The 27325-nt window shown below is 38.6% G+C and overlaps 1 protein-coding gene across 1 annotated transcript in view; it reads left to right on the top strand.

Annotated features, from left to right (window-relative positions):
* Positions 1-27325, top strand: part of WIF1 (WNT inhibitory factor 1) — a 67267-nt gene that overhangs the window by 22024 nt on the left and 17918 nt on the right. The window contains exon 3 of the mRNA XM_025883119.2: positions 18923-19031. Coding sequence (XP_025738904.1) covers positions 18923-19031 — 109 coding nt within the window. The remainder of the gene's footprint in view (positions 1-18922; positions 19032-27325) is intronic.

Genomic DNA, 27325 nt, shown 5'->3' on the forward strand with positions numbered 1-27325 from the left:
CTTTTAAAAAGGCTGATGGAAAGAGTACTATGGAAATATTTACTCTCTGGGAGGAAGATAATTTAAAAATAAGTGTTAAGGAAGGATTTGAGTTTTTGGAACAAAGAAACTTTGGAAGGATCAGGAAGAGTAGTACAGAGTAGCAGGAAAAAATGATAAAGCTCAGGAGTGGAAAAAGTAGAAAAAGAAGTAGACAATATCCCAGCCCAGAGCAGGAAGTGTGAGGAGGGAATGCTGCCTGGGAAGCTGCTTGTGAATACAAGAGTCTTTTAAGGTCAACAGTAGATTAGCTGAGCAGGAAGGGATCTCAGCCCCTCACAGGAAGCATACAGATCAATCTCTAACTACCTTCTGTAAGAACTCTACCATCATCTTTGGCTATCCAGAGTTTGATCATTTTGATGACCCACATTTTATCTCCATCCAGAATCTTCCTTGCTACAGTGAAATCTGGTTTCTTTTTGATATACTTTTTAGGACTTAAGAACAAGAACCAAAAATTTATTTACATCAAAGTAGGACTGGTTGTCCAGAATGATATGTAAATAACAACAAAACAACAAAAAAACCCAGGAAGAACTATAGACAACAATGAACTTGGAAAAGTAATCAATCTGAATACTCAATTTTCAACAACACTCCTTCATAAGATTTTTAAAATGATGTCAATAAACTTTTTTAAAATTTCATTTAAATTCAATTAATTAAAATATAGTGTATTACTAGTTTCAGAGGTAGAGGTCAGTGATTCATCAGTCTTATACCTGTGATCATTACATCACGTGCCCTCCTTAATATCCATCACCCAGTGACCCCATCCCCCCATCCACCTTGCCTCCAGCAACCCTCAGTTTGTTTCCTATGATTAAGAGTTTCTTATGGTTCAATAAACTTTTGATACGTTTTTCTAAATCTTTCTGATTCATTCATATCATGTAAAATAGATAGTAGTCCTTTTTTTAAATTTCCAATTCTTTTTTTTAAATTGAAGTATAATTAACATACAATGTTATTTTCATTTCAAGTGTACAACATAGTGGTTTGACAATTCTCTACATTACTCAGTGCTCACCATGATAAGTGGAGTCACCATCTGTCACCATACAACGTTATTACAATCTTATTGGCCATATTCCCTCTACTGTGCTTTTCGTCTTCATGACTTACTTATTTTACAACTGGAGGTTTGTGCCTCTTAACCCCCTTCACCTGTTTCACCTATGGAACCACCCCCCGCCTGTCTGGCAGCCACCAGTTTGTTCTCTAAACAGATACTAGCATTATGGCTAATGCCTGACACGAAGGAAGAATTTTACACACAGGAAGTTTCGTAATCAAGTTGACATTTCCCACATGGCAGAAAATTGCTAACTTATCTTCAGTTTGTGGTAAACTATGACTTTCCAGATCTGGTTTCCCTAGTTTCAGTTGCTCCATTATGCCTCAGGGGTTGGCCTTTTGTCCCTACAAATTTAATTCTAGTTTTAGTGTTGTCATATTTTAATTGATTAAGAATAGAGTCTTCTGTCTTCCAGAGTATTAAGGCCCACTTAGTTTAAGAAACTCTACAACTTTTGTGAGCACCTTCACATTTTGTTTATAAAAGTCATGAAGAGGAATATCTGATAGATTGGTTTCCAAGACAAATCTGAATGAAACACCACCCAATACATACACCCAATATGTACCAGGCTGATGTAGGTTATGTTTTGGGTGTTACATAAACTCTTAAACCGATTGTTTAGCTATCCCACAGAAGAGTAAAGGTTGGATTTCCCAATTGTGGGAAAAAATAGATGTAGACTCTCTATTGCTTCTTGTCCTCTCTTTTGAGGAAGAACATTAATTTAGTCAGGCATTGTTTATTTCTTGTGACTCTATGCTGGTATCTAGGTTATTCTTCTAGGTGTGAGAGCTATGAAAACAGATACTGATGCTGAAAGGTCTACAATTTCCAGAGCCATCCTTTTTTCTTTTTTGCAAAAAAACAAAAAAACAAAACAAAGCAAAATGAATTCAGGAGACTCATTTCTCAATGCTTTTTAGTTTCCACACACTCACACAAATCATGATTTCGATTATATTGGTCTTGCTGATTTGTGTACATCTGGTTTTCCCATTGATCTATTTCTTTTCCTCTTTATGTAACTTGTTGTTTTCTGTCACAACTGGGCAGAAACTGGACCGAAACCAGCTCACTCATACTTTCTTAAAAAACAGTCAATCCAGGGACGCCTAAATGGCTCAGTCAGTTAAGTGTCTGCCTTCGGCTCAGGTCATGTCACGGGGTCCTGGGATCTAGTCAGGCATCTGGTTCCCTGGTCAGCAGGGAGCCTGCTTCTCCCTCTGCCTGCCGCTCCCCCTGCTTGTACTGTCTCTCGCTTTCTCGCTCTCTGACAAATAAGTAAATAAAATCTTCAAAAACAACCAGTCAATCCAAAGATGTTAAAAGCTTGATCCTTCTCCCCTTTGGTGTACTGGTCTTCTTTGATCATTCTTGTGCACGCGCATGCGTGTGTGTGTCTAAGACTTTAAAAATACTTTTATAAAATAAATTTGAGCAGTTGAAAATAGATTGGTAAATAGTTACAGTCTCTGCATTTAGGAATTACATATAGTCAAATAGAGGGAGATATGGAGCCAAACATGACATTTTAAATGTAGATGATACAATGAATGCATTGTGAGTCAGTAATTCAAATTTTAATTTGAAAGCTAGTAACATATTTACAGGTGAAGAAGTTTATATAGTGACAGTAGAGTCACAAAGATTACCTTAATGGTGCTATTTTGGACTGAGGAATCTAAAGGTGTATGAATTGGCTGGAAATTAGCTTTGGCAACACGCAGGGTAACATTAGTTTCAGGTATACAACATAGTGATTCAACAAGTATGTATGTTATGTTGTGCTCACCAGAAGTGTAGCTACATCTGTCACCATAGAACACCATTATAATACCATCGATTATATTCCTTATGCTGTACCTTTTATTCCTGTGACTTATCCATTCCATAACTGGAAGCCCATATCTCCCACTTTCCTTGACCCATTTTGCCCACCCCCACCCTGCTCTCCTCTGGCAATTTTCAAATATGTTCCAAAAGAAAAACGAGTTCATGGTAACAGGTAACAAAACTGAATAAGGTAATAGTGAGAGGGCTAATAATAGTTGGGAAAGAGAGGGCTAAGATGCAAAAATAACTCTTTTGATGTGTCTTCCCCCACCTTTAATTATTGGTTTGGGCTTTATATACTCATCTCTCTTTAAAGATCTGATGTTTAGTCTAAAAGGATGGGACTCATCTTTCCTTGGATATCTTTCACTCTGTCAATAAATGTTCCTTCAACTCAGACTTCTTGTTTGTCCCATTCAATCTATCAGAGAACTCTGCTGGTTTGTTTTTAACTACTGTGACCATGGGTGAGGTACTTTTCTTCCCAAATCTTTTCTTGCGTGTTTACTGCCCTTCCTCCCAAGGTGAAGCCAATTAAACTACACTAAACACTTACATTTTAAATTTAGTAGTAGCGTAATATAGCTTAACGAGAGAGGGAAGTAAATTTCAATCTTAGATAATGTAGATAACAGCATAATGGCTTCCTAGCCATGTGCCAGTTATTTGAGAACATTACGTGAGAACATGCCTTTGCTAAGTGAATATATTTTCTACTTATGTTTTTAACCATCATTTGCTGGAGGCCTTTCCCCCCCTGAAATATTTTTTAAAGCACACAAGCTGCACAATTAAGTAAAAAGTTACTGGCTTTGATTAAATTGCTTTGCACAAATGAGTATCTATTGGATTTGGGAGAAATATTTATTTATCCTTTTAAGCTTTCCAAAAATCCTGCCTGTTATGTACCCACAACCGAGCTCAGGGCGCTGAAGAGTTCAAGGCTGACAGTAGCTGTGAAAAGTTTCATAGCCTTTTAAGAAAGTTCAACGACTATGTTTGGGGAAGAAATATATGTATTATGCAAGATGGCTAGCTAATGCAGAGATTGTAACATATGGAATTTATAAAGGTCCAATTACAGGACCGTCACTGTTTGCCATGGTTTTAACTTATGTAAGTTATTGATTATACTTTCATGAGATCATAATCAAAAGGTTATTCTTTGGTAATGGTGTGTTAGAAGAGCCTTATCCTGAACTTCAAAGCCATCCTCAGAGCCCCAAGAACAAAGGCTGAGAAGTTTGAACCCGGGCCAGAATCAGTCTGTATGAGTTAACGATGTTCCAGACCATCCAGGAGCCGAATCAACCCTTACACGTGCATGAACTTTCTCTCATCACATCAGATCAACAGTCATCACTAAAAGATGACAGTTGAGTCAGCTTTAATGTGCCTTTTCTTTTTTTTCTTTAATGAATCAGCCTGACTAACTATGGTGTCTGCTCGCATCTGCCTCGTACCCGTTTATTTTAACTGTAAAGTACTGTCATTCACTGTGCTCTTGGGAGAGAGTCATGGTCATTAACTAGGTTTACATCCAGGAAGGGGAATTGAAAGTACTAAAGAATTTACAGGAAATAATTCTTAGATACGAGAAAGCTAATGTATAACTTAATAATTAAAAAGAAATAAAGGAGGGTTCCTATTTGTGCTAATATTCTGGCATGTTTGAAGTAGGCAAAATAGAAAAACCGTGAGGTTACAAATGGAAATACGCTGCCCGGTCTTTGGATCCTAAGATCCTTATGTAAGGACCCAAGGGCTTATTACACCAAATAAACAAGATGCCACCGTGTGTAATGACATCCAGCAGTCTTTACTGTTTCTCACAGCAGCCCCTGCAAAACCTGTGGTGTAGGCTACTTTCTCCCTGGGCCTTTGGATGACTCCTCAGGCAGATCCTGGACTTTCTCTAGTTAGCCAAAGATAATAAAATGTCCTCCGATTACTTTCGTGCTAAGGTTATTCTCATTTCAGTAATTAAAATATCCGCTCTTGCTTAGTACTTAAAATTCCAATCTTCCTTCACAGTTAAAACTACCCCCCCTTACCTTAGCTGCCGCCTGGAAGGCATGCTGGCTGACTCTTCTCCAGTACCTCTAGGGCAGGAAGGCTGGGCTGCAGGTGGGGGGGCATGGCAACCAGAGACAAGAGGTAAGAGAGAGGGCATTGGTGTCACCTACAGTGTTTCCTCTGGCGCCAGATGATGTTTAGAGCTGATCTTGTTATTAAGAGCACTTTCCTGGGTTCCTCCACTGGGCGCATCTGACCCCTGTGCCTGTGACAGGGTGCTGCTTCCTGTCCCGCTGAATGCTGGTCACCACAGTGCCGGGCCTGCTCTGGTCCTGCCACCACTGGCTTCCTTTGTTCTTTACCGAATGTGCCAGGTCCCTTCACACCTCAGGGACTTGGCGCCGCTATTCTTTCTGCTGGTGTGCTCTTCCTTTCGATATTTGTTCAATTATTTACAAGTTTTCTAACACTCATACTTACCTACGTGTATCGAAATAAACTTTTCTGATAAAGACAACAATGGAGAGTATGTTTTTTGGGAGAAAAGTACTGGTTTAAGTCAATAGTCTTTATTATCTGTATTGTCTAGTACAGTGTTAGGCAAGGTGAGTGTTGCAGAAGAAGTCTTAGTCTCTGGCTTCGAGAAACTCTGATAATAATACTACTTGTCTGAACTTATGAAAGGAATAAGATTAAATAATAAGATAACATAATAATAAAATAAAAATAATTTTAAAATAAATTAAGGTCAATGTTTTAATCTCCTACAACCAATTTCTTGTATTAAAATCTGAATAGAGGACGCCTGGGCGGCTCAGTTGGTTAAGCGACTGCCTTTGACTCAGGTCATGATCCCGCGGTCCCGGGATCGAGTCCTGCATCGGGATCCCTCCTCGGTGTGGAGCCTGCTTCTCCCTCTAACCCTCTCCCCTCTCATGTACTCTCCCTCTCTCTCTCATTCTCACTCTCTCAAAATAAATAAATAAATCTTTAAAAAAAATCTGAATAGAAAGGAATCATGTGATCAGTGAAATTGTGGTTAAATTATACAGGGCTAAAAAAAGGGTGGGAGGCACCTGGATGGCTCAGTCAGTTAAGCGTCCGACTGTTGGTTTCCGCTCAGGTCATGATATCAGGATCCTAAGATTGAGCCCCACTTCAGGCTCTGCACTGAGCATGGAGCCTACTTGAGATTCTCTCTCTCAGGGTGCCTGGGTGGCTCAGTCGTTAAAAGTCCGCTTTTGGCTCAGGTCATGATCCCAGGGTCCTGGGATAGAGCCCCGCGCCAGGCTCCCTGCTCAGCGGGGAGTCTGCTTCTCCCTCTCCCTCTGCTGCTGCTCCCCCTGCTTGTGCTCTCTCTCTATCTCTCTGTCAGATAAATAATAAAATCTTTTTTAAAAAAAGAAAGTCTCTCTCTCTCCCTCTTTCTCTGCTCTTCTCCCAGCCCCCACCCCCCCACACGCACACACCCACTCTCTAAACAACAATAACAAAAATTATACTGTGCTTATATTTCCAAAAACATGTTTGATTTTCCTTCTTGCCTTTTATGCTATGAATCAATTTCAGCCAACAGCTCTGATCGTGGCAAAGGTTTTTTGTTTTTTGGTTTTTGTTTTTATGTTATGTTAATCACCATACATTACATCATTAGTTTTTGATGTAGTGTTCCATGACTCATTGTTTGCGTACAACACCCAGTGGTCCATGCAGTATGTGCCCTCTTTAATACCCATCACCAGGCTAACCTATCCCTCCACCCCCTTCCCCTCTAGAACCCTCAATTTGTCTCTCATGGTTCGTCTCCCTTTCCGATTCCCCCCCCCTTCATTCTTCCCTTCCTGTTATCTTCTTCTTCTTCTTCTTTTTAACATATAATGTATTATTTGTTTCAGAGGTACAGGTCTGTGATTCAACAGTCTTACACAATTCACAGTGCTCACCATAGCACATGTCCTCCCCAATGTCTGTCACCCAGCCACCTAAAGTCAATTAACTCTAATTAATTCATAACAAAAACTTTTCCAAACTGAAACATAAACAGAAGGATGTCATTAGGTTAGCTGACCTTTCTTTCTTCGTTCCTTCTTTGATCCATCCAATAAATAGTTATTGAGCACTTTCAATGTGCAGGCACTACTCTAGGTACTGGAACCCAGCAGTAACACAGAGTGATGGCCCTTGTGGAGCTTACATCCCCTGTGGTGCAGAGAAGGAGACACAGAAATTCTTAAATGTTTAAATGAACATATATCAAGTGATGATAAGTGCTAGTGAGAAAATAAAACAGCAAATAAAAATATGCATGGTGGGGGGTGCTGTCTCAGAGGGAACGGCCAGGTGAGGCTGTTTGGATGAGATGCCATTGAACTAGAGAGGAATAAAATTAATAAGGGGTCAAGCTATGTGGCTATCTGGGGGAAGAGCACACCAGCAGAAGGCATAGTTCATGCCAGGTCCCTCCGATGGGAGTGTACCTGGCGCGTTAAGGAAGCAGCAAGGAGGGGCACCTGGGTGGCTCAGTCGTTAAGCGTCTGCCTCTGCTCAGGTCATGATCCCAGGGTCCTGGGATTGAGCCCCACGTCGGGCTCCCTGCTTGGTGGGAAGCCTGCTTCTCCCTCCCCACTCCCCCTGCTTGTGTTCTTTCTCTTGCTGTGTCTCTGTCAAATAAATAAATTTTAAAAAAGGAAGCAGCAAGGAAGCTGGTATGGCAGGACCGGAGAGAGTGGGGACCTACAGTTAATGAGCATCCAGCCCGAGGGGAAGTATTACCCTATCACTTACGATGTGTTATTCTGCATGAATTAAAGCTCATTCATTCAACACAGATACCAATATGAGGCTTTTTTTTTCTTTTTTAAAAAGAATTTTATTACAGAAAATTTCAAACATAAACAAATATTGACAGAACAGAAAAATAAACACCCATTTATCCATCACCTAGATTCAAGAATCATTAATTCATGGCCAACCATGTCTTATCTACACTCCCTACCCATGACCCCCTCCCATAGTATTTTGGAATGATCTTAGGTATCATGTCATTTTATCTACAGATATTTTAGTATGTATCTATAAAAGATTAAAAAAACTTAAAAAAAAAACCCTCAAAACCATTAAAAATAGTTCCCTAACATAATCAAATGTCTAGTTAGTGTTTAAATTTCCAACTTCGCTCATTAATGTCATTCATTTTTAAAGGTTTGTTTATTTGAGTGAGAATCCAAGTTAGGTGCACACACAACCAGGTGGCTGGTTGATAAGTCTTAGTTCTCTTTTAATCTGTAGGTTTCCCCTGTCTCTCTCTCTCTTTTTTTCTTCCTTCGGATTTTTATTGAAGAGACTGGGTGTTTGGTCTATAGTTTCCCACAGCCTGGATTTCACTGATTATATGTTTGTGGCATATTTTACTTGTCCTTCTATCCTCTAAATTCCCTGTAAAATAATAGTTAATAAGACATTTCTAATGTGTTTTAAAGCTAAAGAAATATCCTCCCTCTCCCATTCCCCCGGCTTGTGTTCTCTCTCTTGCTGTCTCTCTCTCTCTCTCTCTCTCTCCTGTCAAAATAAATAAATAAAATCTTTAAAAAGGGGGAAGGGCGCTTGGGTGGCTCCGTCGTGTTAAGCTTTCAGCTCAGGCCATGATCCCAGGGTCCCGGGATCGAGCCCCGCATCGGGCTCCCCACTCGGCGGGGAGCCTGCTTCTCCCTCTCCCTGCCGCTCTCCCTGCTTGTGTTCCCTCTCTCGCTGTCTCTCTCCCTCTCTCTCTCTCTGTCAAAATAAATAAATAAAATCTTTAAAGCTTTCAAAGAAGTAAGATAATTCCAGTAAGAGATGATTTACCTATTTTTTTTTTTTTTAGGGTACGACTAGTTTGCCTCAAAGCTTGTATTTATTTTTTTTTAAACAGCTTTTGTGCCACAAAAACTGTTAGTCACTGGGGATTCAAATAAGAATAGGCAAAGACCCTTCCATAGAAGAGAGTTTAATGGGGAAGACAAGTAAATAGACTGTTCTTGGAAGCACAATAGTAAAGATAAGGGGGAAAGTATAGGAAAGAAGGCATTTTTTGAGTCATAGACTCCTTTAAGAATGTGAGGAAAGCTAGGGTCTGCTCTCCGCAGAAAAATAGTCACATACATATGAACACAAAAGCTATGGATTCTCTAAGGGTGCATGGGCCCACATTCAGAACTCTTTTTAAGGTGCCATTATAGAAAGAGAAGCATGTGAAGGTCATTAGGGAAAGACGGATGAGAGAAGAAGAACTCACAAAGACTGTTGCTACAGACAGGGCAAAAAAAAAAAAAAACAGTTGATTATAATAAAAAATTTTGGAGAATATGGATAGATGGAAAGTGCTCATTGGATTTAACAATTTGGAGGCCATCTGCAATCTTTTATGAAGACATTTTAATAGTGATAAGGACAGGGGCGCCTGGTTGGTTCAGTTGTTAAGTGTCTGCCTTCGGCTCAGGTCATGATCTCTGGGTCCTGGGTTCCAGTCCCCTGTCAGGTTCCCTGCTCAGCGGGGAGTCTACTTCTCCCTCTCCCTCTGCCCTTCCCCCCATCATGCTCTCTCTCTCTCTCTCTCAGATAAATAAATAAAATCTTAAAAAAAATAATGATGAGGGCAAAAGCCTTACCATAGTGAGAAGACTGATGAGCAAGAACATTGAAGCCATGAGTATAGATCTCTCTGGAAGCATTGTAATGACAGGAAGGAAGAAAGATAGCCTGGTAGAGACAGGGTTGGGTTTTTAACCTTGTAATCATATTAATATACATGAGGGAAGATGACATTACTGTTAGAGCCAATCTCAGAGGATATAGGAAGGAAGCAGACTGAATGTAAATGTCGGCTGTTTGTAAGTAGATGGAGGGAAGGTTGAGAGAATTTGTATCTAGCAATCTCTGTTTTCTTTGTGAATTGGATATTGTCATCAATTGAGTGATGATAGCAGGGATGGGGCAGAGGACTTTGGGAAAACTATGGAATTGTTGTGTGTAGGAGTAGGGAGAGAATAGGAATGTTTAAAAGAATTGCTCAGGCGGGGCGCCTGGGTGGCTCAGTCAGTTAAGCATCCGACTCTTGATTTCAGCTCAGGTCATGATCTCAGGGTTGTGAGACTGTGCTTGAGATTGTCTCCCTCTGTCCCTCACCCCACCCTTCTCCCTCTCTAAAATAATAATAATAATAATAATAATAATAATAATAATAATAATAATAAAACAAAGAAACAAAAGAATTCCTCAGGGGTATTAGAGGGCAATTCAAGTTGGCCACATAGATTAGCCAGTCCTCAGATTATGGATTTTCATCATCAGCGTTCTCCAGGAAATTGCTTCAGTTCTGCCTCAGTTTCTCATTTCCTTAAAAAGGTTGAATAATGCATGTATGAATAACAGTTTTAAAATAGCAAATATCTAGAGGAATTTAGAAGATTAAAAGGGCTGATGACGCTGTATGTTCTAGGCAATCACTTTTTCTGAAGTATAAAAATAAATTTATAGTGATGACTGCTACTTGAATCTTCTGCTGGTAACACTAGTTCCCTAAATTTTTAGACTTTGAAAGGCTGTAACTGTGAAATTACAGACTTTTCTTTTCTGTTTAGTTCTTAGATAGGAATAGAACAACTGGTCATTGGATGATATCTTATAACATAGTATTTTGAGATATGAAATTGTGATTATAGGAACAGAGAAGTCAAATTAAGGCATATTTCGTATTTACCAAATAGTTCAAAACACAAAGTCAAGAAGGAAAGTCTTTTTTTTTTCCCTTTTTTTATCAAGAAGTAAGTTAATACTGTCCATGTGGATTCAATAAAAATATATTAAAGAATTTTAAAAAACTACCTGAAGCTAAGACTTAAGAAAAACATGACCTAATGTTAAATATTTTGAAAGTCATCACTGAGAATCTACTGCTATTTCTAAGTCAGTTAAAAATTTCCAAACACTTTTTATCAATGGAATGAAATAAATCTGTATCTCAGGAGATAACTATACATTATAAAGAGCTCTGAAAGAAATGGGACATTAGTCTTGCCTCTTTGGAGCTACTTATATGTGTTACACAGATTTATTTGGACATTTTATAAAAGTCATTCTATCCTAAAAAATGTGAGGTGCTGAAATATACCGCCATGTGAATTGCACAAAGGGGAGGCCAAGGGAATGAGATACTGATGAGGAATAAGTGCACTACATGAGGTGTAAGGGTAATTGCTCAGTTGTGAAATTATTATCCAAGACAGAGCTCTTAGCGCATTCTCTTCCCCACCCCGTATACCTGAATACCCAGTGACTGCTTCTGAAGCTTTAAGAAAAGAAATATTCAAATATAAATCTTGAGATGAGAAGAAAAAACAGAAAAAGTATTCCTTTTCCATTTTCAAGAGCTGAAATCTCCTCTCACCTCCTCTAGAGCACCTGCATTCACACCGCAGCCTTCTTAGCCGTCCCTCATTCGCCAGTAATTGGCGTCCTACTCTAGGAGAAGCGCACAGCTGTGCTCCCGAGGTCTCTTTTCCCACACCTCCTGTTTGGACTGCTCCCGGTGCACAGAGTGCCAGCTGCACCCCTTAGAGCAAAGTTTTCTTTCCTCAACCCCTTTCCTTACACCCCCCCCATATTGTCCAATACTGTCCTTCCTGGTGCCCGGTTTTGGGGTTGCCATTGAGCCATAACTTTGCAAATGCTTGAATTAGGGCGGGCTTACTGTGAGGAGGAGGTCCTTATCCCCAGAAGCCTCCAGGAATAAAGAGGAATGAAGCTTTCAGAAGCCTCACTGCTGCCTACGTTGCCCTTCCCGTGGAAAATTTTGGCAATCTGGTGAAAGCAGTATGCTGAAGGGGTGCTGTATTTCTAAGAGCCTGCTTTGTCTGCATACTGATACCCTTTTTCTCCGACTTTAGAAGAACTAAAAAACAAAACAAAACAAAACTCTTTTCCATTCCCCAATGTTTGGCTTTTCTACTTGTTACCCGCCCTCAAAAAAATAAAAAACCCTAGCTTTTGGTTTTATCTAACACAAAACAGCAATATAGTGCTCTATTACATTGCTTTTCTATCTTTAGGAATCTTAAAAGAGAGTGACTAGCCAGTGATTTGTCAGATAGCCAGGTCTGTTTCTGGTTTGCATGAGCAATGGTGATTCCAAACCGTAGGAGGAAAATGATGGAAAATGTCTTGGATATTTCAGATTCATGTGAAGCCAAACTGTGTGATCTCCTGCCAGTTTTAGTTTACAAAACTTTCATGGTCCCGGATGTGTTTACTTGGACTTTAAGTTTTAATATTACCATTATATTCCAATAGCTTTACTCCCTCAACCCAGCCAGCTAACTGTGATCAATGGCAGTGTGGATAAACCAATTACTAGAACAGAAGGACGCGGCTGATGGAGATTCTCTCTTTAAGTAGTGTATATTTCATTATCAATTAAGCCAAGACCAGTGAGACAATTAAATAACTACTCTGCATGAGAAGGAGCTTTTTCTTTTTGTTTTGGAAACAAGTTCTTCTTAGAGCCAGTTTCAAAGGGAAGGCATGAAAAAAGTCTTTGTTGATATATCACACTTTCCCAGTGACACTGTAATTGCATATTGTAATTTGCAGAAGGCAAAATTTATATAAATTTATATACAGTTTTACAAAATTTATAAACTTAAAATTATATAAATTATATATAATTAAAATTATATATATGTAACTTATAGAAGAGATCAAGTCTTTTCTGGAAATGTGAACCAGAAGAGCATTGGACAATGTCATGTTTCAGAACTGGACCTTATCCACATTATCTGCTTATATTTATGCTGGGAGCCTCGTTGCCAAGGTTTTGTCCCTAAATAAGCATAAAACAGTTACACACTACACAGAGGTTGGCTGGATATCAAATGTCAATATTCGTTTCATTGCTCTTTTTTCAAAAATGTTCTCTATTCTTTATATATGCTGTGGTGACTGGCCACACAGCAAAGTAAAAGAGACTCTTTGGACCCGTAAAGGTAACTTAGCAATTGCCGAAACAGAAAAGCTGATGTCCAGTCAGTAAAATCAGAGGCTAATGCCATTTCACCATAACAATGTGAATGGAATGTTCTGGAATGCACTGGGCTTACGCATCTGGATGCTTCTCAGTAGGTCATTCATTCATTCAGCAAATATTTATTAAATACCTGGTTGTACCCAATGCTGAGTGAATCTCCAGTAGAGTGGCGGGGGGGGAAAAAACATAACCCCATCCTTAACCACAAAGGATCCAAACTGTACATGACAATACATGATATACACATGTGAAAAGTTTAATAATAATACAGGACAGTATATGTTTAAGGGCCACACTGGTTTGAGTCCTACTGCAGGCCAGTGTAGGTGAAAACACTGGAATATAGGTATGGGTATGGTGTGTTCAGAGCAGGCCAGCAGAGCTCCAGAAGAGGATCCCTGTTGGGGAGTAGTCTGAAATAAAGGAAATTTGGAGCCAGACTGTGGAGGACACTTACCAGGCTGAGGGCCTTATCCTAGAGATAAGGGGTAACAGGACAGCATTGCGATATGGCAAAACTACTGTTTCCATTAGATATATTGGCTCATCTCATGGCAGAGATTTTAAGGAGGAAGACTAGAAAGATATTTCAGAAAATGTTATAATAAGGCCAACATGAGGAAATAAGGGCTGGGTTAGGGTAGAAGCAGTGGGAATGAAAGGCAGGGACAGAATCAAAAGATTATACAAGGAGAAAGGAGAAAACTGTGGTGTCTGTCTGGCTGTCAGGAGGTGAGGTAGAGGCAGGAAACAACAATGACTCAGAGGTTCGGTACTTTTGTTACTGGAAAAATGATAATACTGTTGACAGATAACAAAGACATCAAGTGAGGCAGCTGATTTGGGAAGGTAATGAATGAAGCTCCGTGCACACAAGCTTGGCCATGAGGCAGTGGGAATGGTTCTCGTTGAGTGAGCATCATTGGCCCAGAAGGAAACAGTTCCATCTGTGCAAGTGCCTGAGTTTTATGATAGAAAATAAAGAGAGAAGAGCTGAGGCCTGAGTCTTAGCGATTTTTAACGATCAGGCTGAGGGGAGGAGGGTTAACAAGGAAATGCAGGAAAATCACAACATGGGGGAACAATCAGCAGAGTGTCCCAGCATCCAAGGATAATGAGTTGTGAGTTTGAAGGATGAAATTTTGCAGGGAGGTGACAAAAAGAATGCCCAAGAAGAATGTGAGATCTGGCAATTTTTGGTCTAGACATTCAGGCGTCAGATTATTTTAAGCTTCGGCTGTGCTGATTCGTTTTGTTTGGGACTTTAACTTCCAACTCTTTTCCTTTCCTGCTTACTTCAGTAGATTTCTTCTTGCCCTTCGCATACAGTGTAGGAGCTATTTCAGATCACACTAGTAATGCTTGTACTGAATGCCCGGCTAATCTGAACACAACACAACACAACATAATGTATGCTATGATACCAGGTTCTCGTGAGAATTAGATGAACAGCGACCAGAGTTTAGTAAACACTCAATAAAAATTATTTGTAAATTTTCAAGCTTTATGGCATCTGTATGCTTTGTATCTGTGAATCACCTGAAACTTTCTTCAGGACACTGATACCTTTATTGTTCCAGTGCTCCTCATGAACACTTAGGTCAGCATCATGATACATGAAGTTAAAAGAGGTTTGAGAGCCATGGTTTTATGAAGAACCTTTGATTCTTAACTCAGAGGCTCCTGTAATTATCGTGCTAATAGATTAATTATGCACCACAAACCCAGAACTTCAAAGATGGAAAAGAAATACTGGATTCTCTCTGTTCCTCCCCATGGTTAATGCAGTTCTCTGCTTCCTTTCTCCGTGTCTACCCAAGAAAGAGTGCCAGAGTGAAGGCCTTCTGAATTGTCCCATTTTGCCATTTAAATGATGTCTTCCTCTCTTCTGGAAAGAACGACCTTAATATTCAGCCAAGTTGCTTGGAAGCAAGTTAAATGGCCTCCAGCACTCACTCCTCTCTTGATAATATTTGGGTGTCTTTTATACTTCTCCATGAAAAGAAAATTTACTGCATGGCAAGCCAGGCCAGCAAGGTTTTTCAGCAACTTAATTTAGAAGTGAATTATTCTCCTGAATAGACCCATTCTTTGTTTGAATACAGGCAATCTTTTCATGTGCTTCTCAAATAAGCACGCTATTTACCTCTACCTGAGTTTCCACTAGTGTCTTTTAATAAAACAAAATGTACTTTTCCCTAATAGAGTTTTCGTGCTCTCCAATATGCCACCTCCCTGTTACAGTTCATGCTCTGAGTTCCTTTTATCTAAGTAATAAATCTACAATCTGTGAAACTTGTTCCCAAACTTGAAAGCAAGCTCGCTGTTCTCTTTGGCATAGAATTTAGGTTTTATTTGCCCCCAAATAAGTGTTTCCAGTGGAGAGGTTTGAGACTAAGACTGTTTATGATATTATAAATAAAGTAAAAACGGAAAGTTTTGTCTAGAACTTAAACTATGACATTATAAATCTATCATTTATTTCATCTGCCATTTTTCTTTGGCTTTGAGGGAAATATTTTAGCCATTGAAGTTAATACTTAAGTTAAATGAGGAATATAGGTCATCTCTACTACATGGTAATGATAAATGTTTTATAGAAATATTTATATGGCATAGGTGGTTTTGGTAGTTCTGATGATAACGACAAAATGAAACAATGAAAGAAGTCAGTGTCAAGATCAGAGACAAAGGGTTGGTCAATTTCTAAGTAGTTTTCAAATTGGAATTTTTAAGAAGGCAATGAAAACAGTAGATGGACAAACCCCCCTAAAATATATATACCAAGTATGAAGGAAAGCGTAAAGTTATATATCTCAGAAATTACAGTATCATTAGCATCTTCAAAAAGAAAGAACAACAACAAAAAAGAACATTTCTCTGGAAACTGCCTATTGCTGATAAAATCCAAGCAAGAAACTGTTTTGACCAGTTCCTGTCCTGTGATACAGTCTTAGAATTTCAGTAGAAAAACTGATATTTACGGATTCTCAAAGAAATCAAAGGCACACCCTAAAACCTTTAGTGTGAAATTTGTTATTGATAAGATGAGAATATTGGCTGTCCAGACAAATCCATTAAACCTAGCTGCATAATGCTAAGCAGTCATGCCAACGCTAATTACAAACTCTCTGACACTGAATGTAATGGATTCCGAGCTTGCTAGCCTACTTGATGTGGCCATAGTCAAAAGCATCAACAGGAGACCCAGAGGCTCTATGGAGTTGTTTCTGGACCCTGAGTGAAATTCTTTCAGTTCCACATTCTTTGAACATCATCAAAAGTTTTTGAGAGACACATTCAGAATCTACTTTATTACTACATGCTGTTGTCTTAAAGCACACTTTCAAGGAGGGACACCCGGATGGCTCAGTCAGTTGAGCGACCGACTGCTGATTTTGGCTCACGTCATGACCTCAGGGTCTTGGGATCGAGGCCCGTGTCCCAGGCTCCGTGCTCAGCACAGAGTTTTCTTGAATTCTCTCTCTCCTTCTGCCCCTCCCCGCCCCTCACACTGTCTCTCTCTCTCTAAATAAAATCTTAAAAAAAAAAAAAAGCACACTTTCAAGGAGACAAACAAGAGATAAATCAAATTGTTACATGAGCAGAGTCTCATGAAGTAGAAGTCCAAGAAGAATATTTCATCTATGATCAGATCAGAGAATTATACAGATAGAGCCAATGATTATCATCAGCCACACAGAACTGAAGCAAGATATATAATTAATATTTGTTTTTAAATAAATATATTTATTTCTCTATAAAAGGCATGGAACCACTTGTAGAAAATTTGGGAAAAAATCAATTAGCATCAATCCTACACAATCATGTTTTAATATGGGTGGCTAGTCTTTCATCCTTTTTCTTATTAACACACACAAAACTTTTTAACTTATATTTAATTGTATTTTTATTAGTGCCCTTTTAAAGTGTATCACCCATATAAATGTAAATTTCACTTATAATGTGATGAAGTTTGAAGATATAATTATGGAACAGCAAATGACAACTTATGGTATTTGAAGCAATCTAGCCACTGAGATGTTTTATTTTCGGCATGCTTTATTTAGTATAGCATGCTCTGTCCACTCAGCTCTTTTCCAAGTGTTCAAAATAAGTCTTGGGATGTGGTATGCATTACACAGGTGTTTGTTATGTTATTGTTTGCTAGTTGTTATTACTGTACTTAGTAATACAAATAACCCAAAGTTATTAATTATAAGGGCATACAACACTAAATCCTTTCATAATGAAAACTAAAATAGGTTTTAGAACAAAATGTTAAGTGATAAACATGATTTGGTAAGGCACAGAGATGGTGGAGGTCATTTAAAACACTTGGATTCATGAAACACTGAGAAGGAGCCCACTTTTAATAGTTGTTGGTTTTACTGCAGGGTCAGGAATAATGTTCTCTTTTTCAAGGGCATTCATTCCAAATTGAATTACCTTTCTTGATGACACTCCTTTCTTTAATCAGACTTCTTGTAATCCTCTGCTTTCCCTCAAATAGGGTAGGAGTCGACCGTCTTAAAACTCTTTATCTCAGGGCCCTTCTGGTGAATGAATTTAATAAAATTAATTCACGAAACTTTGTTGCCCATCTAAGGACCCCGCATGGTGGTCATCTGGAACACTGCCACAACTCAAAGAAGGGGCCGCAGTGGGAGTTTAGTCAGTTTTCCTGGGAAACCAGGAAGTGTTTCCTAACACGCTGCAAGTGTCGCCAGTGTCCCCACAGCAGCTAAGATCACCCCTTTGCATTATCATCCTCGTATGGAGTCCTTAGTACCTAATACGTTGATACTATGACATAAGGCAAAAAATTGTGTGCATGTCTACCAGGTAGCTCTTAATATCTTCCATACTGGGAGATAAATTTGATACTGACTATATAAGAAAGACCATATTCTGTTTTAAACGTCGTTCTAGCCCATGTTTATGTAATTCATAATTTAGTTGATTAACCCATCCAAATTCTGCATATCTCTACAGGTAACTGCAGAGCCACTCAGCTCACCTCTCATTTTGGCATCTGCACTATTTATTGATTGTTCTTTATTCCCAAGCAAGAACACATTGTTTCCATCACAAATCCTTTGAATAACCCAGTTGAGAATCAGTTAAGCATCAAAGCTCTCCAGGGAGATTATACTTCAGTATTTTCAGAATTTCATGACTATCCAAGTAGCAGGAACCATTTTCTCTACTAGACTTAGTGGGGAAATGAAAATGTTTACAATGTAAAATTTTACAGCATGTTGTCAACTTGCAATGGTGTTTTTACACTTTTAGGCTTTTCTCTCCAGCATTAAATTGAGACCTTAAATGTAAACCTGCCAAAGGGAATGATACTGAAAAATAGCTATTCACAGCAAGTTCATTACATTTTGGACTTTCTTATCTTCTTTTGCCAATAGCTTACTGCTTTCGTTATCCCTTATGTATTACAGCTTTCCTAATTCTGCTCAAAAGACTCACCTCAGCTTTGAAAAGAATTAAAAAATGACCCAAGAAGCAGAGATGGATTTTCTAAGGACCAGTTGCTGATTGTTCTGACACCACTTGTTTCCTTAAGAGCATTTTTTCTCAATCCTTTTAAGAGACAGCAACTAAATAATATTGTTTAAGCTAAAAAGCTACTTTATGGATATTTTGGATAGCTGTTATTAATGTTTTTAAAGCATCACTTCTCTCCACACAGAGTCTAATTCTAGTGTTCTAAAATCCAGAAGGGGGAGTTAAGCCTACACAGTTTTTTAGATGTCATGTTTTCCAGATTTCCTGTAGTGAAAAATGTCACTCTCCCATCAGAGGAGTAACCAGTTAAGAAATGCCTTCTCACACTCCATGGTTCCCATGGTACTGATTGTCAACGCCTTTTGTTGCAGGCAGAATACTTCTATGAATTCCTGTCCTTACGCTCCTTGGATAAAGGCATCATGGCAGACCCAACCGTCAACGTCCCTCTGCTGGGAACAGTGCCTCACAAGGCATCAGGTGGGTGGTCTTTGCCTCGGGGTGGCGGCGGCGTTGGGGGGGGATGCTTACACTTGAAATGTAATGGTGATGGGAATAATATTCAAGATCCGGAAGTCACCCATCAGGGGAGTCATGGAATGTTTTCCTGAAGAGATCCGATGATCTTAGGGCAGCTTGATTATTATGTCCCTCCCTCCTTTGGGCAAAAAAATTAGGATGGGGGTGACAAAATGGCTGTTTCCTAATTTGCTAAAAACTCAACATAGCCCCAGTTCATAAGCGATTCCAGATTAAAAAAAGAAAGTCACCACATGAGATATATCCGGCCAATAAGTATGAATTAATGTAGTGCCCATAAACGTGGCAAGGATGCAAAGCAAGTGAGTGGGAGAATATGGGATACATCGAGAAAAACTTCCCCCAAATAAGCATTGTATTAAATAGGAATTTGAAGGAGTGAAGAGACATGGAAAAGTGGGAGGAAAGGGTTAATATTTCAGAGCTAATCATCCTTCTCTGCTGAGAAAATATAGTATGGGGTATTTGTTTAGAGCTGTTCGGCCTGCAAAGTAGGAGCTCATGCCTTATCCAATTTGAGTTCTGGGAAGGAGTCAAGGCCAGAATTACCACTCCATTCTACAAATTAGAAAATTAAGCCTTCTGAGCCTTCGCTGACTTTCCCAAAGTCATATATGAGTAATAAGCAGTGGAGCTGAGACCAGATTTCATGACTTTCAGAGAAGTACAGAGATCGCTTATGTTAACATGGTCAAATACATGTTCATTTCTTTCTAGTCTATGAATATATATTTTTCCATAGTTGTGATAATATTATATATTTAGTTTTGCACAATGGTTTTTTTGTTTTTTTGCTTTTAACATTTTAACATAAGCATTTTCCCATGTCATTTTAGATTTTTTCAAAAGTTGTTTTTGATGCCCCTATTATCGATTTTATAAACATACCCATAATTGGTTTACTCATTCCCTTATTGTGTGTTACTTAGATTGTTTTCAGGGTTTTCATACTAGAAATGTCACAATAAACATGTTTTTAAAGTAATAGATGGTCACTGAGTAGGAGGCCCTGTTTGTCTTATTCACCACGACTGCCAACACAGGGCCCAGCACAGAACAGGACTTCACAAAATATTTATTGGATTAATGTTTGTACCAAAATCTTAAAGCTCACCTCATTATTTTGTTAAATAGATTCTTAGAAGTACAATTATTGTGTCAAAGGACATGAACTATGAACATTTCAAAAGGCTTTTAGAACAAATTGCCAAAATGCCAAATTACTTTCCACAAAGGTTGTGTCCATTTGTACCCTGGCTAGCAGTGGGAGAGGGCCTAGCTCACCATAACCTCATCAATGTGGGTTATTAATCATGTGAACTGTTTTACTGACTTAAAAAGTGAAAAGAGGTTTCTTAGTGTTCTTTTATTAGATTTTTTTACTCCAACTGAGGTAGAAGACATTTTCCTGTATCTATTAAATGATGTAAAATGTCTATTGACCATGCTCATTTTTATACTGAAAATATAAAATAATTTATTGGCTTGCAAAGCTCACTATATAGTAACTATTTTACACTTTCTGGCATATTTTTCAGTTTATTATTTATTTTTTTAAGGTGGGGCTATGCAGAATTTAAGTCTATGTGATCAAAACTGTCTTTCCCATTGTCATTTTTTTTTCTTTTTACTTCTGTGCTTGGAGGTTAATTCTTATTCCAAAGAGCCGTTATGTGATAATTTACACATGCTTCTAGTATTTTATCAAAATTTCTTTTGGCAATAGTATGAGGTAAGGCTCTCACTGAATTATTTTCCTGAGTATTCAGCTTTTCCAGTGTGAGAGGTTGAATTGATTCAAGATATGCCTTTTATTTCACATTAAGTTCTTCCATACAAAGAATTTTAGAGTTTACTATTTGTTCTAATAGTGCAATATTTTTAGTTTTATATTTTTAAATAACTGATATCATAACCCTGTCCTTTGTAAAAAAAAAAATTAGTCTTATTCTCTTAGCAGAATATTAGAATAACTTTGATATCAAATGAAAATCTCAATAAGCACTCATATAAATCTTTGCAATAATTGGGAAATCAGATAGCCTTGAAAAGTCCATTTTCAGGTTGCAATCATCTACTTCCGGCGGATCTCTATTATCACATCCCAGCACTGGAAGTGCTACAGACTAAATAAGCAGAGTTTTTCTCTCTCTCTTTTTTTTTAATGCTTCAGATATCTAAGCAAATCTTTTTCTCATTTTTTTATTTTATTTTATTATGTTATGTTAGTCACTATAGATTACATCATTAGTTTTTGATGTAGTGTTCCATGATTCATTGTTTGTGTATTACACCCAGTGCTCCATGCAGTACGTGCCCGCCTTAATACCCATCACCAGGCTAACCCATCCCTCCACTCCCCTCCCCTCTGAAACCCTGTTTGTTTCTCAGAGTCCATAGTCTCTCATGGTTCATCTCCCCCTCCGATTCCTCCCCTTCATTTTTCCCTTCCTGCTGTCTTCTCCTTCTTTTTTTTTTTTTTTATTTAACACATAAGGTATTATTTGTTTCAGAGGTACAGGTCTGTGATTCATCAGTCTTATACAATTCACAGCGCTCACCATAGCACATACCCTCCCCAGTGTCTATCGCCCAGCCACCCCATCCCTCCCACCCCCCACCACTCCAGCAAACCTCCGTTTGTTTCCTGAGATTAAGAATTCCTCATATCAGTGAGATCATATGATACTTCTCTTTCTCTAAGCAGAGTTTTTTCAGTTTTCTGGCATAGGTACCCATGTAGGTGTAGATAGCAAGAGTGAATTTGGGTTTCTCTTGGGTCATCCCAGTGTTGAAGTTACAACTAGCAGCCCTTCCAGAGTATTTGCTTCCAATCCAGATGGGTTTGGGGTTCTAGGAAGTTCCTATGAAGGAATGAGGCCTTGAATTCTGGAGATAAACTCACCTGAGATTTGTAGCCCCAAGGCTATGGATATCCCATTCCAGACTCATGGGCATCCCTATTCCACAGAGATGGCATTGCTACTGTAATCACATACTGCCACATCACGGAGACAAGAACATTCTTGGAGTATGGCCATTACTCATTCTCATGCCATGTCACACTGTGTTTCTTTTTAGTCAAAGATAATTTTTTTTATTAAATTTTCTTGATATTTTTGGCTCTTTCTTTTTAGAAGCAGTCAGGAATAAAACAAATACATAATATATCTCTCAATTTCCATTTTATATTCTTAAATTTTTCCTTTGTCGTTTTCTGATTATTAAAGGAATACAAGCTCATTGTAGCCCATTAAATAATTAAATTAATTATACAGTTACACCTGCTCAACTTCCAATAAATCTTGCATCTTTGGGTTTCCAATTTAACGCTTGTATCCTAAATCTTCCCAGCCTTATTCATTTTAGTGTCTAGTAAAAAAAGCTTACTGAAATTCTATTTCTTCAGATATTGAAACAATCCAATTTTGAATATATGATGTGACAATATTTTAATACACCATGCTGAGATAAAACTTCAATTTCTAATAATCTAGAATCTTTATAAATAATAAAAGTTAGGGAGAAAGTAATTGATGCTTTGGACAAGGTAGGAGTAAAAAGAATAAGCCTTCTTCTGGGCTGAGGTGACTTGGGCATGTGTGTGTGTGTGTGTGTGTGTGTGTGTGTGTACGCGCACACACACACACACACACACACACACTGCATGTATAACCCCACCCCCCTGCATATAGGGTTTTGAAGGCAGATGTAGGATTTGTTCGCAGAAATGCAGGTGCAAGAAGTTTATGGGAATTTTAGCTCATTGCAGGGCAGTTATTCATTAGCCTTATTAGCTCAGTCCCCACAGTAGGAGCAGTAAGGGTACCTTGAATTATTAAAAAGTAACCAAATCAGTGTGTCTTTGCCCCTAAACATCCAGGTAGTATTCATTATTCTACTGGTCTATTTTAATACCCTCACGCTGCTAACTTGTTCTTTCATCCCCCCAGATTCCTCAATGCCTAAACATTGCATGAAAAAGAAAACTCTTGATCTTTAACAGTTATGAAGTGCCTGCCTTCAGGCGTCTGAAGAAAACAAAAACAGGAAATACAAACTGCAGGTTGCTTCAGTAAAACTGGATAACAAAAAACAGCAGTTCCCATCAAGCCAAGGCTTTACCTCTTTGAACACTATTTCTGTCAGACCATGAAACCAACAGAGCAGGCTTGTTTCTCAACCAAAGACTTCCAGGAATTCCATGTCTAGAAATTTTTCAATGGGTGCTAATGCTGGAGGGACCCCAGACCTTAGCAGAGAGTGAAAGCCCAGGGAAGGGGCTCATTTGCTGAGAGAATGCGGCCAGCACAGCTTGGGGCACTGATGACTATATTATGATCTTGTGATCACAGCGGATGGTGGTCACGTGGTGCCGCGGATGCGCGCGCGCGCGCGCGCGCGCGCTCTCTCCTCTCTCATCACTTCCCTCGTCAGAGCAGTGGCTCCCGTGACTGGAGGCCCCCATCCCAGTGAGGAAGAGGAATACATTGACTGTTTACTTCTATATAAGAGTTTGTGCGCAATCAGCTGCACATCAGTGTGTACTTGAACACCATGTGAGATATGTTCAATCTGCTTTAGTTTTTCTGAGTTGTGTTAATTTCCCTCAGCTTCAGTTATACAATCTAGACTGCCCTGGAATTCACATCTGGACTAATTTCATCTAGCTTTTGGTAAAAGTGGCCCTCTACTCATATGCTTATTGTTGCAAAAACACAACGTAACTATCACATTTCTGTTATTCCTTGTAAGGAGGGCGTCTGTGCTTTTTCTTAGAGATCTCTTTTTCTTTGTGTGTGTGTGTGTTTCTGCATGCACACTGTTCATGCCTTATTCTCTGTATCTCCCCCCGTCTATGGTGAATTTCTGTCTATTTATGTGTATGTGTGCTGGTATGTGTGCAAGTGTGTGCCTGTGTGTATAAAGGTATATGGGTGTGTCTCCCACAAGGTTTATCTCTGTCAGTGCCTGGTTTGTGATGAACATGCTAGGCGCTGAAATTACAAAAACGAATAAGATATGGTCCTTGCCTTTGAAAATCTCATCCTTAGCGAAGGATGCAGAATCATAATTAAATCATTATATTATAAGCAATCATATACAGAGGTGTTGGTGAAATACGTAAGTGAAATGATTTAGGCAGGGGGTGTTAGGGAAGGTTACAGAGAGCAAGTGCTGTTTCATTTTGGTCTTGAAAGATGAGTAATAGGACATTGGACAGAAAAGAAGAGAAAGAATATTCTAAGCAGCAGGATGGGGGTATGGAGTCAGGACAATGCAGACATATACCACATGTTGAGGAACGGAAAGAAATCTAGTTTGGGTAGAGCACAAGTTGCACAAAAGTCAATTACTAAAGCTGAGGCTAACTAAAGTCAGGTATTGTTTTTTGGTTTTGTTGTTGTTTTTATTTGGGGGAAAAGGCAAAGGGAGAGGGAGAGACAGAATCTTAAGCAAACTCCCTGCTAAGCACAGAACCCATTGTGGGGCCTGATCTCACAACCCCAAGACCATGACCCAAGCCGAAACCAAGAATCAGACACTCAACTGACTGAGCGACCCAGGCACCCCAGGTGTTTTGTTTTTTTTTTTTTAAGCAAATTTTTTGGGAACATTTTAGAAGGTATAATTACAATTCTTATTACTTGAATGGTCTTATAGATAAAATTTATAAGCAGAAAGGAGGACAGGTAGCATTTGCACACAAAAAAATAAAATTTCTATTTCATGTTTTAAAACTGAAAAATAGGCAAGTGTAATTAGTGTAATTTACGTATCTTTTATTAATTTTTACTTTTATTTTAAGTTAATTCACTGAAACTCACAAACTAGGTACCTCCTAACTTTTAAACTTTCTTTCCTAGTTCCTTTCAAATCATTCTGTATTGAGATTCAGACCATAATTATGTTGACATATCTCCTGTTTCAAAAGAGATAGGTATGTGTTGGTAAAACTATTCCACCTGGGCTGAGGGAATTTGTGATGTGTTCATTTTTAATCGAAGTTGCATTTGTTAAGTTGTGATTATAATTATGTAAAGAAAATAAGCACAGTTTTAAACTTAGAGTGTTAGATCTTTAAAAGATGAAGAAGGAAAATATTTCATATGAATATTAACATGAATTGGACATAATTTTAAATTAGTACAATAATTCCTAGAGATAGCTTTCCTATTGGTTTACTAAGAGAATAAAGATGCTACATCTTTAGTTATCTGCCAAGATTGCCTGAAGCTTTTCATTCAAAAATATAAAAGACTTTTTTTTCTTTTGCATTTGACAGAATTAGGCATAACTATGCCACATGAGTGAGTGCTTTGATGAGTTTTGTTGTTGTTGTTGTTGTTGTTGTTTTTGAGAGAGGGAAAGAGAAAGGGATGGGGCAGAGGGAGAGGGAGGGAGAGAATCTTAAGCAGGCTCTATACAGAGTGCAGAGCCGGATGCAGGGCTTGATCCCATGACCCTGAGATCATGACCTGAGCTGAAACCAAGAGTCCGATGCTCAACCAACTGAGCCACCCAGGTGCCGCAAAAGTGCCTTTTTTAAAGAACTAAGTAGGCTGGCTGAATAAGGTCCAGGAAAAAGATGCACCTAGAAAATAATAGTTAAGCTGATGACATGTGGTGAGAAAATTCGGAAAGTTTTATCTCTGAGAATCCTTTCAAGTTCTTCCATCCTTTTATGCCTCAGGGCAGTTTATTGACCTCCCCGTCCATGCAAAAGATTCGTGAGAACAATTAACAAAATTTTAGAACTGAACCAAGTGAAAATGCGCTGGAAGAGTTAACAATTGAAAGAAATTTGTCAACCCTCTTGCTTCTTTTTGAAATGGAAATCCCTACAATGGATTTTTGTGTTTTGTAAATTGGCATTTTCACGTATAAGATCTCATTAAACCAAGGCTTTCGGCGACAATTTTACTTTGAAACTTCAGACACAACTTTGGTTTTCTCTCTTTTTTTACTTCTGTTAAAATGTCTAAATACCATTTAATTGATTATTTGCAATGCTCAGATCTTAAGATTCAGGAGAACTGGAAATCTGTATTATTTTGAGAATGGCACTTTAATAAACACAACAATGCCAAAGCCTTGAGAAGGGTTTTGGTTGTTAAGCCCATTAAGATTATATGACCAGGTTGTGTGCAACACCTTATGGAAGAGCAGACCAATTTCCAAATCATTCCTTCTTATAAACCTAGGGGGAAGGTTTATGAAAATTCTAAAGGGAAAGGATTTTTCTTGCCTTGGGATGATTTCCCCAAGCTCGGCAGTAACAATAACTGGCCATATAGAAACAAAATGAAGCAAAATTTCAAATATTTACCTATTAGCAAAATTTATTCCTGTCTATAAGGAAGAACTAGAGCCTATTGGATCAGCTAGATCACTATTCCTCAGTGGATATGTTATGGTAATCCAGTGGATTTTAGAAATTTACATAATCGGGGGCTCAGCCAGTTAGGCGTCTTGACTCTTGATCTCAGCTCAGGTCTTGAGCTCAGGGTCCTGAGTTCCAACCCCATGGCAGGCTCCATGCTGAACATGGAGCCTACTTTAAAAAAAAGAAGAAGAAGAAATTTACATAATCGATCTCTTAGCCAATGACCTGGTCCATTTTCCACCCACTGACTTGTGGGTATTCCACAATTGGTGGTCTCCTTGCTCTCCCAGTACACCATCATCATTAGTTGCCACTCTTTGCTAAGTCAACATCTACATACTCCCAAGTGATCATTACACTCACACACACACAAAAATGGCTCATTCTTAGGAACCTAAACCATTAGATATAAGCTTATTTTATCACACCAAACTCCCTTCTAGATCCCCAAGATATGAACACTTCTTAATATTAACAAATAGCCTGAGAAAATATTAGCTTTACTAACTCAATCCAATAACCGGAATCTAGTCTGAGTCGTAGAATATTTCCAAAGAAAATATTGTGTCACTTTTTACAGAATAAAAATAAACTAGTGCCTATGGGTCCTTATTTAATAGATTCTGGAATACTGTTTTTTAGCTCTTCTTGGATTATATGGAGTCTGGTGAAGGTGTCCACAAGGTTTCTTTCCCTAATTAATCAATCTGTACTACCTATTTGCACCTTTAATTTTTAGAGAAAAACTTTTTTTTTTTTCAAGATAGTAAAAGCCCAGACTAAGAACAAAATATCCCAGATTCCATAGTAGGAGGGCACAAATTAATGAGTCATTCATTCTTTCTCC

This window comes from Callorhinus ursinus, unplaced genomic scaffold, assembly GCF_003265705.2.
Source record: "Callorhinus ursinus isolate GAN/ISIS: 27379988/994484 unplaced genomic scaffold, GSC_fseal_2.0 scaffold14, whole genome shotgun sequence".
In the NCBI taxonomy this organism is placed as follows: Eukaryota; Metazoa; Chordata; class Mammalia; order Carnivora; family Otariidae; genus Callorhinus; species Callorhinus ursinus.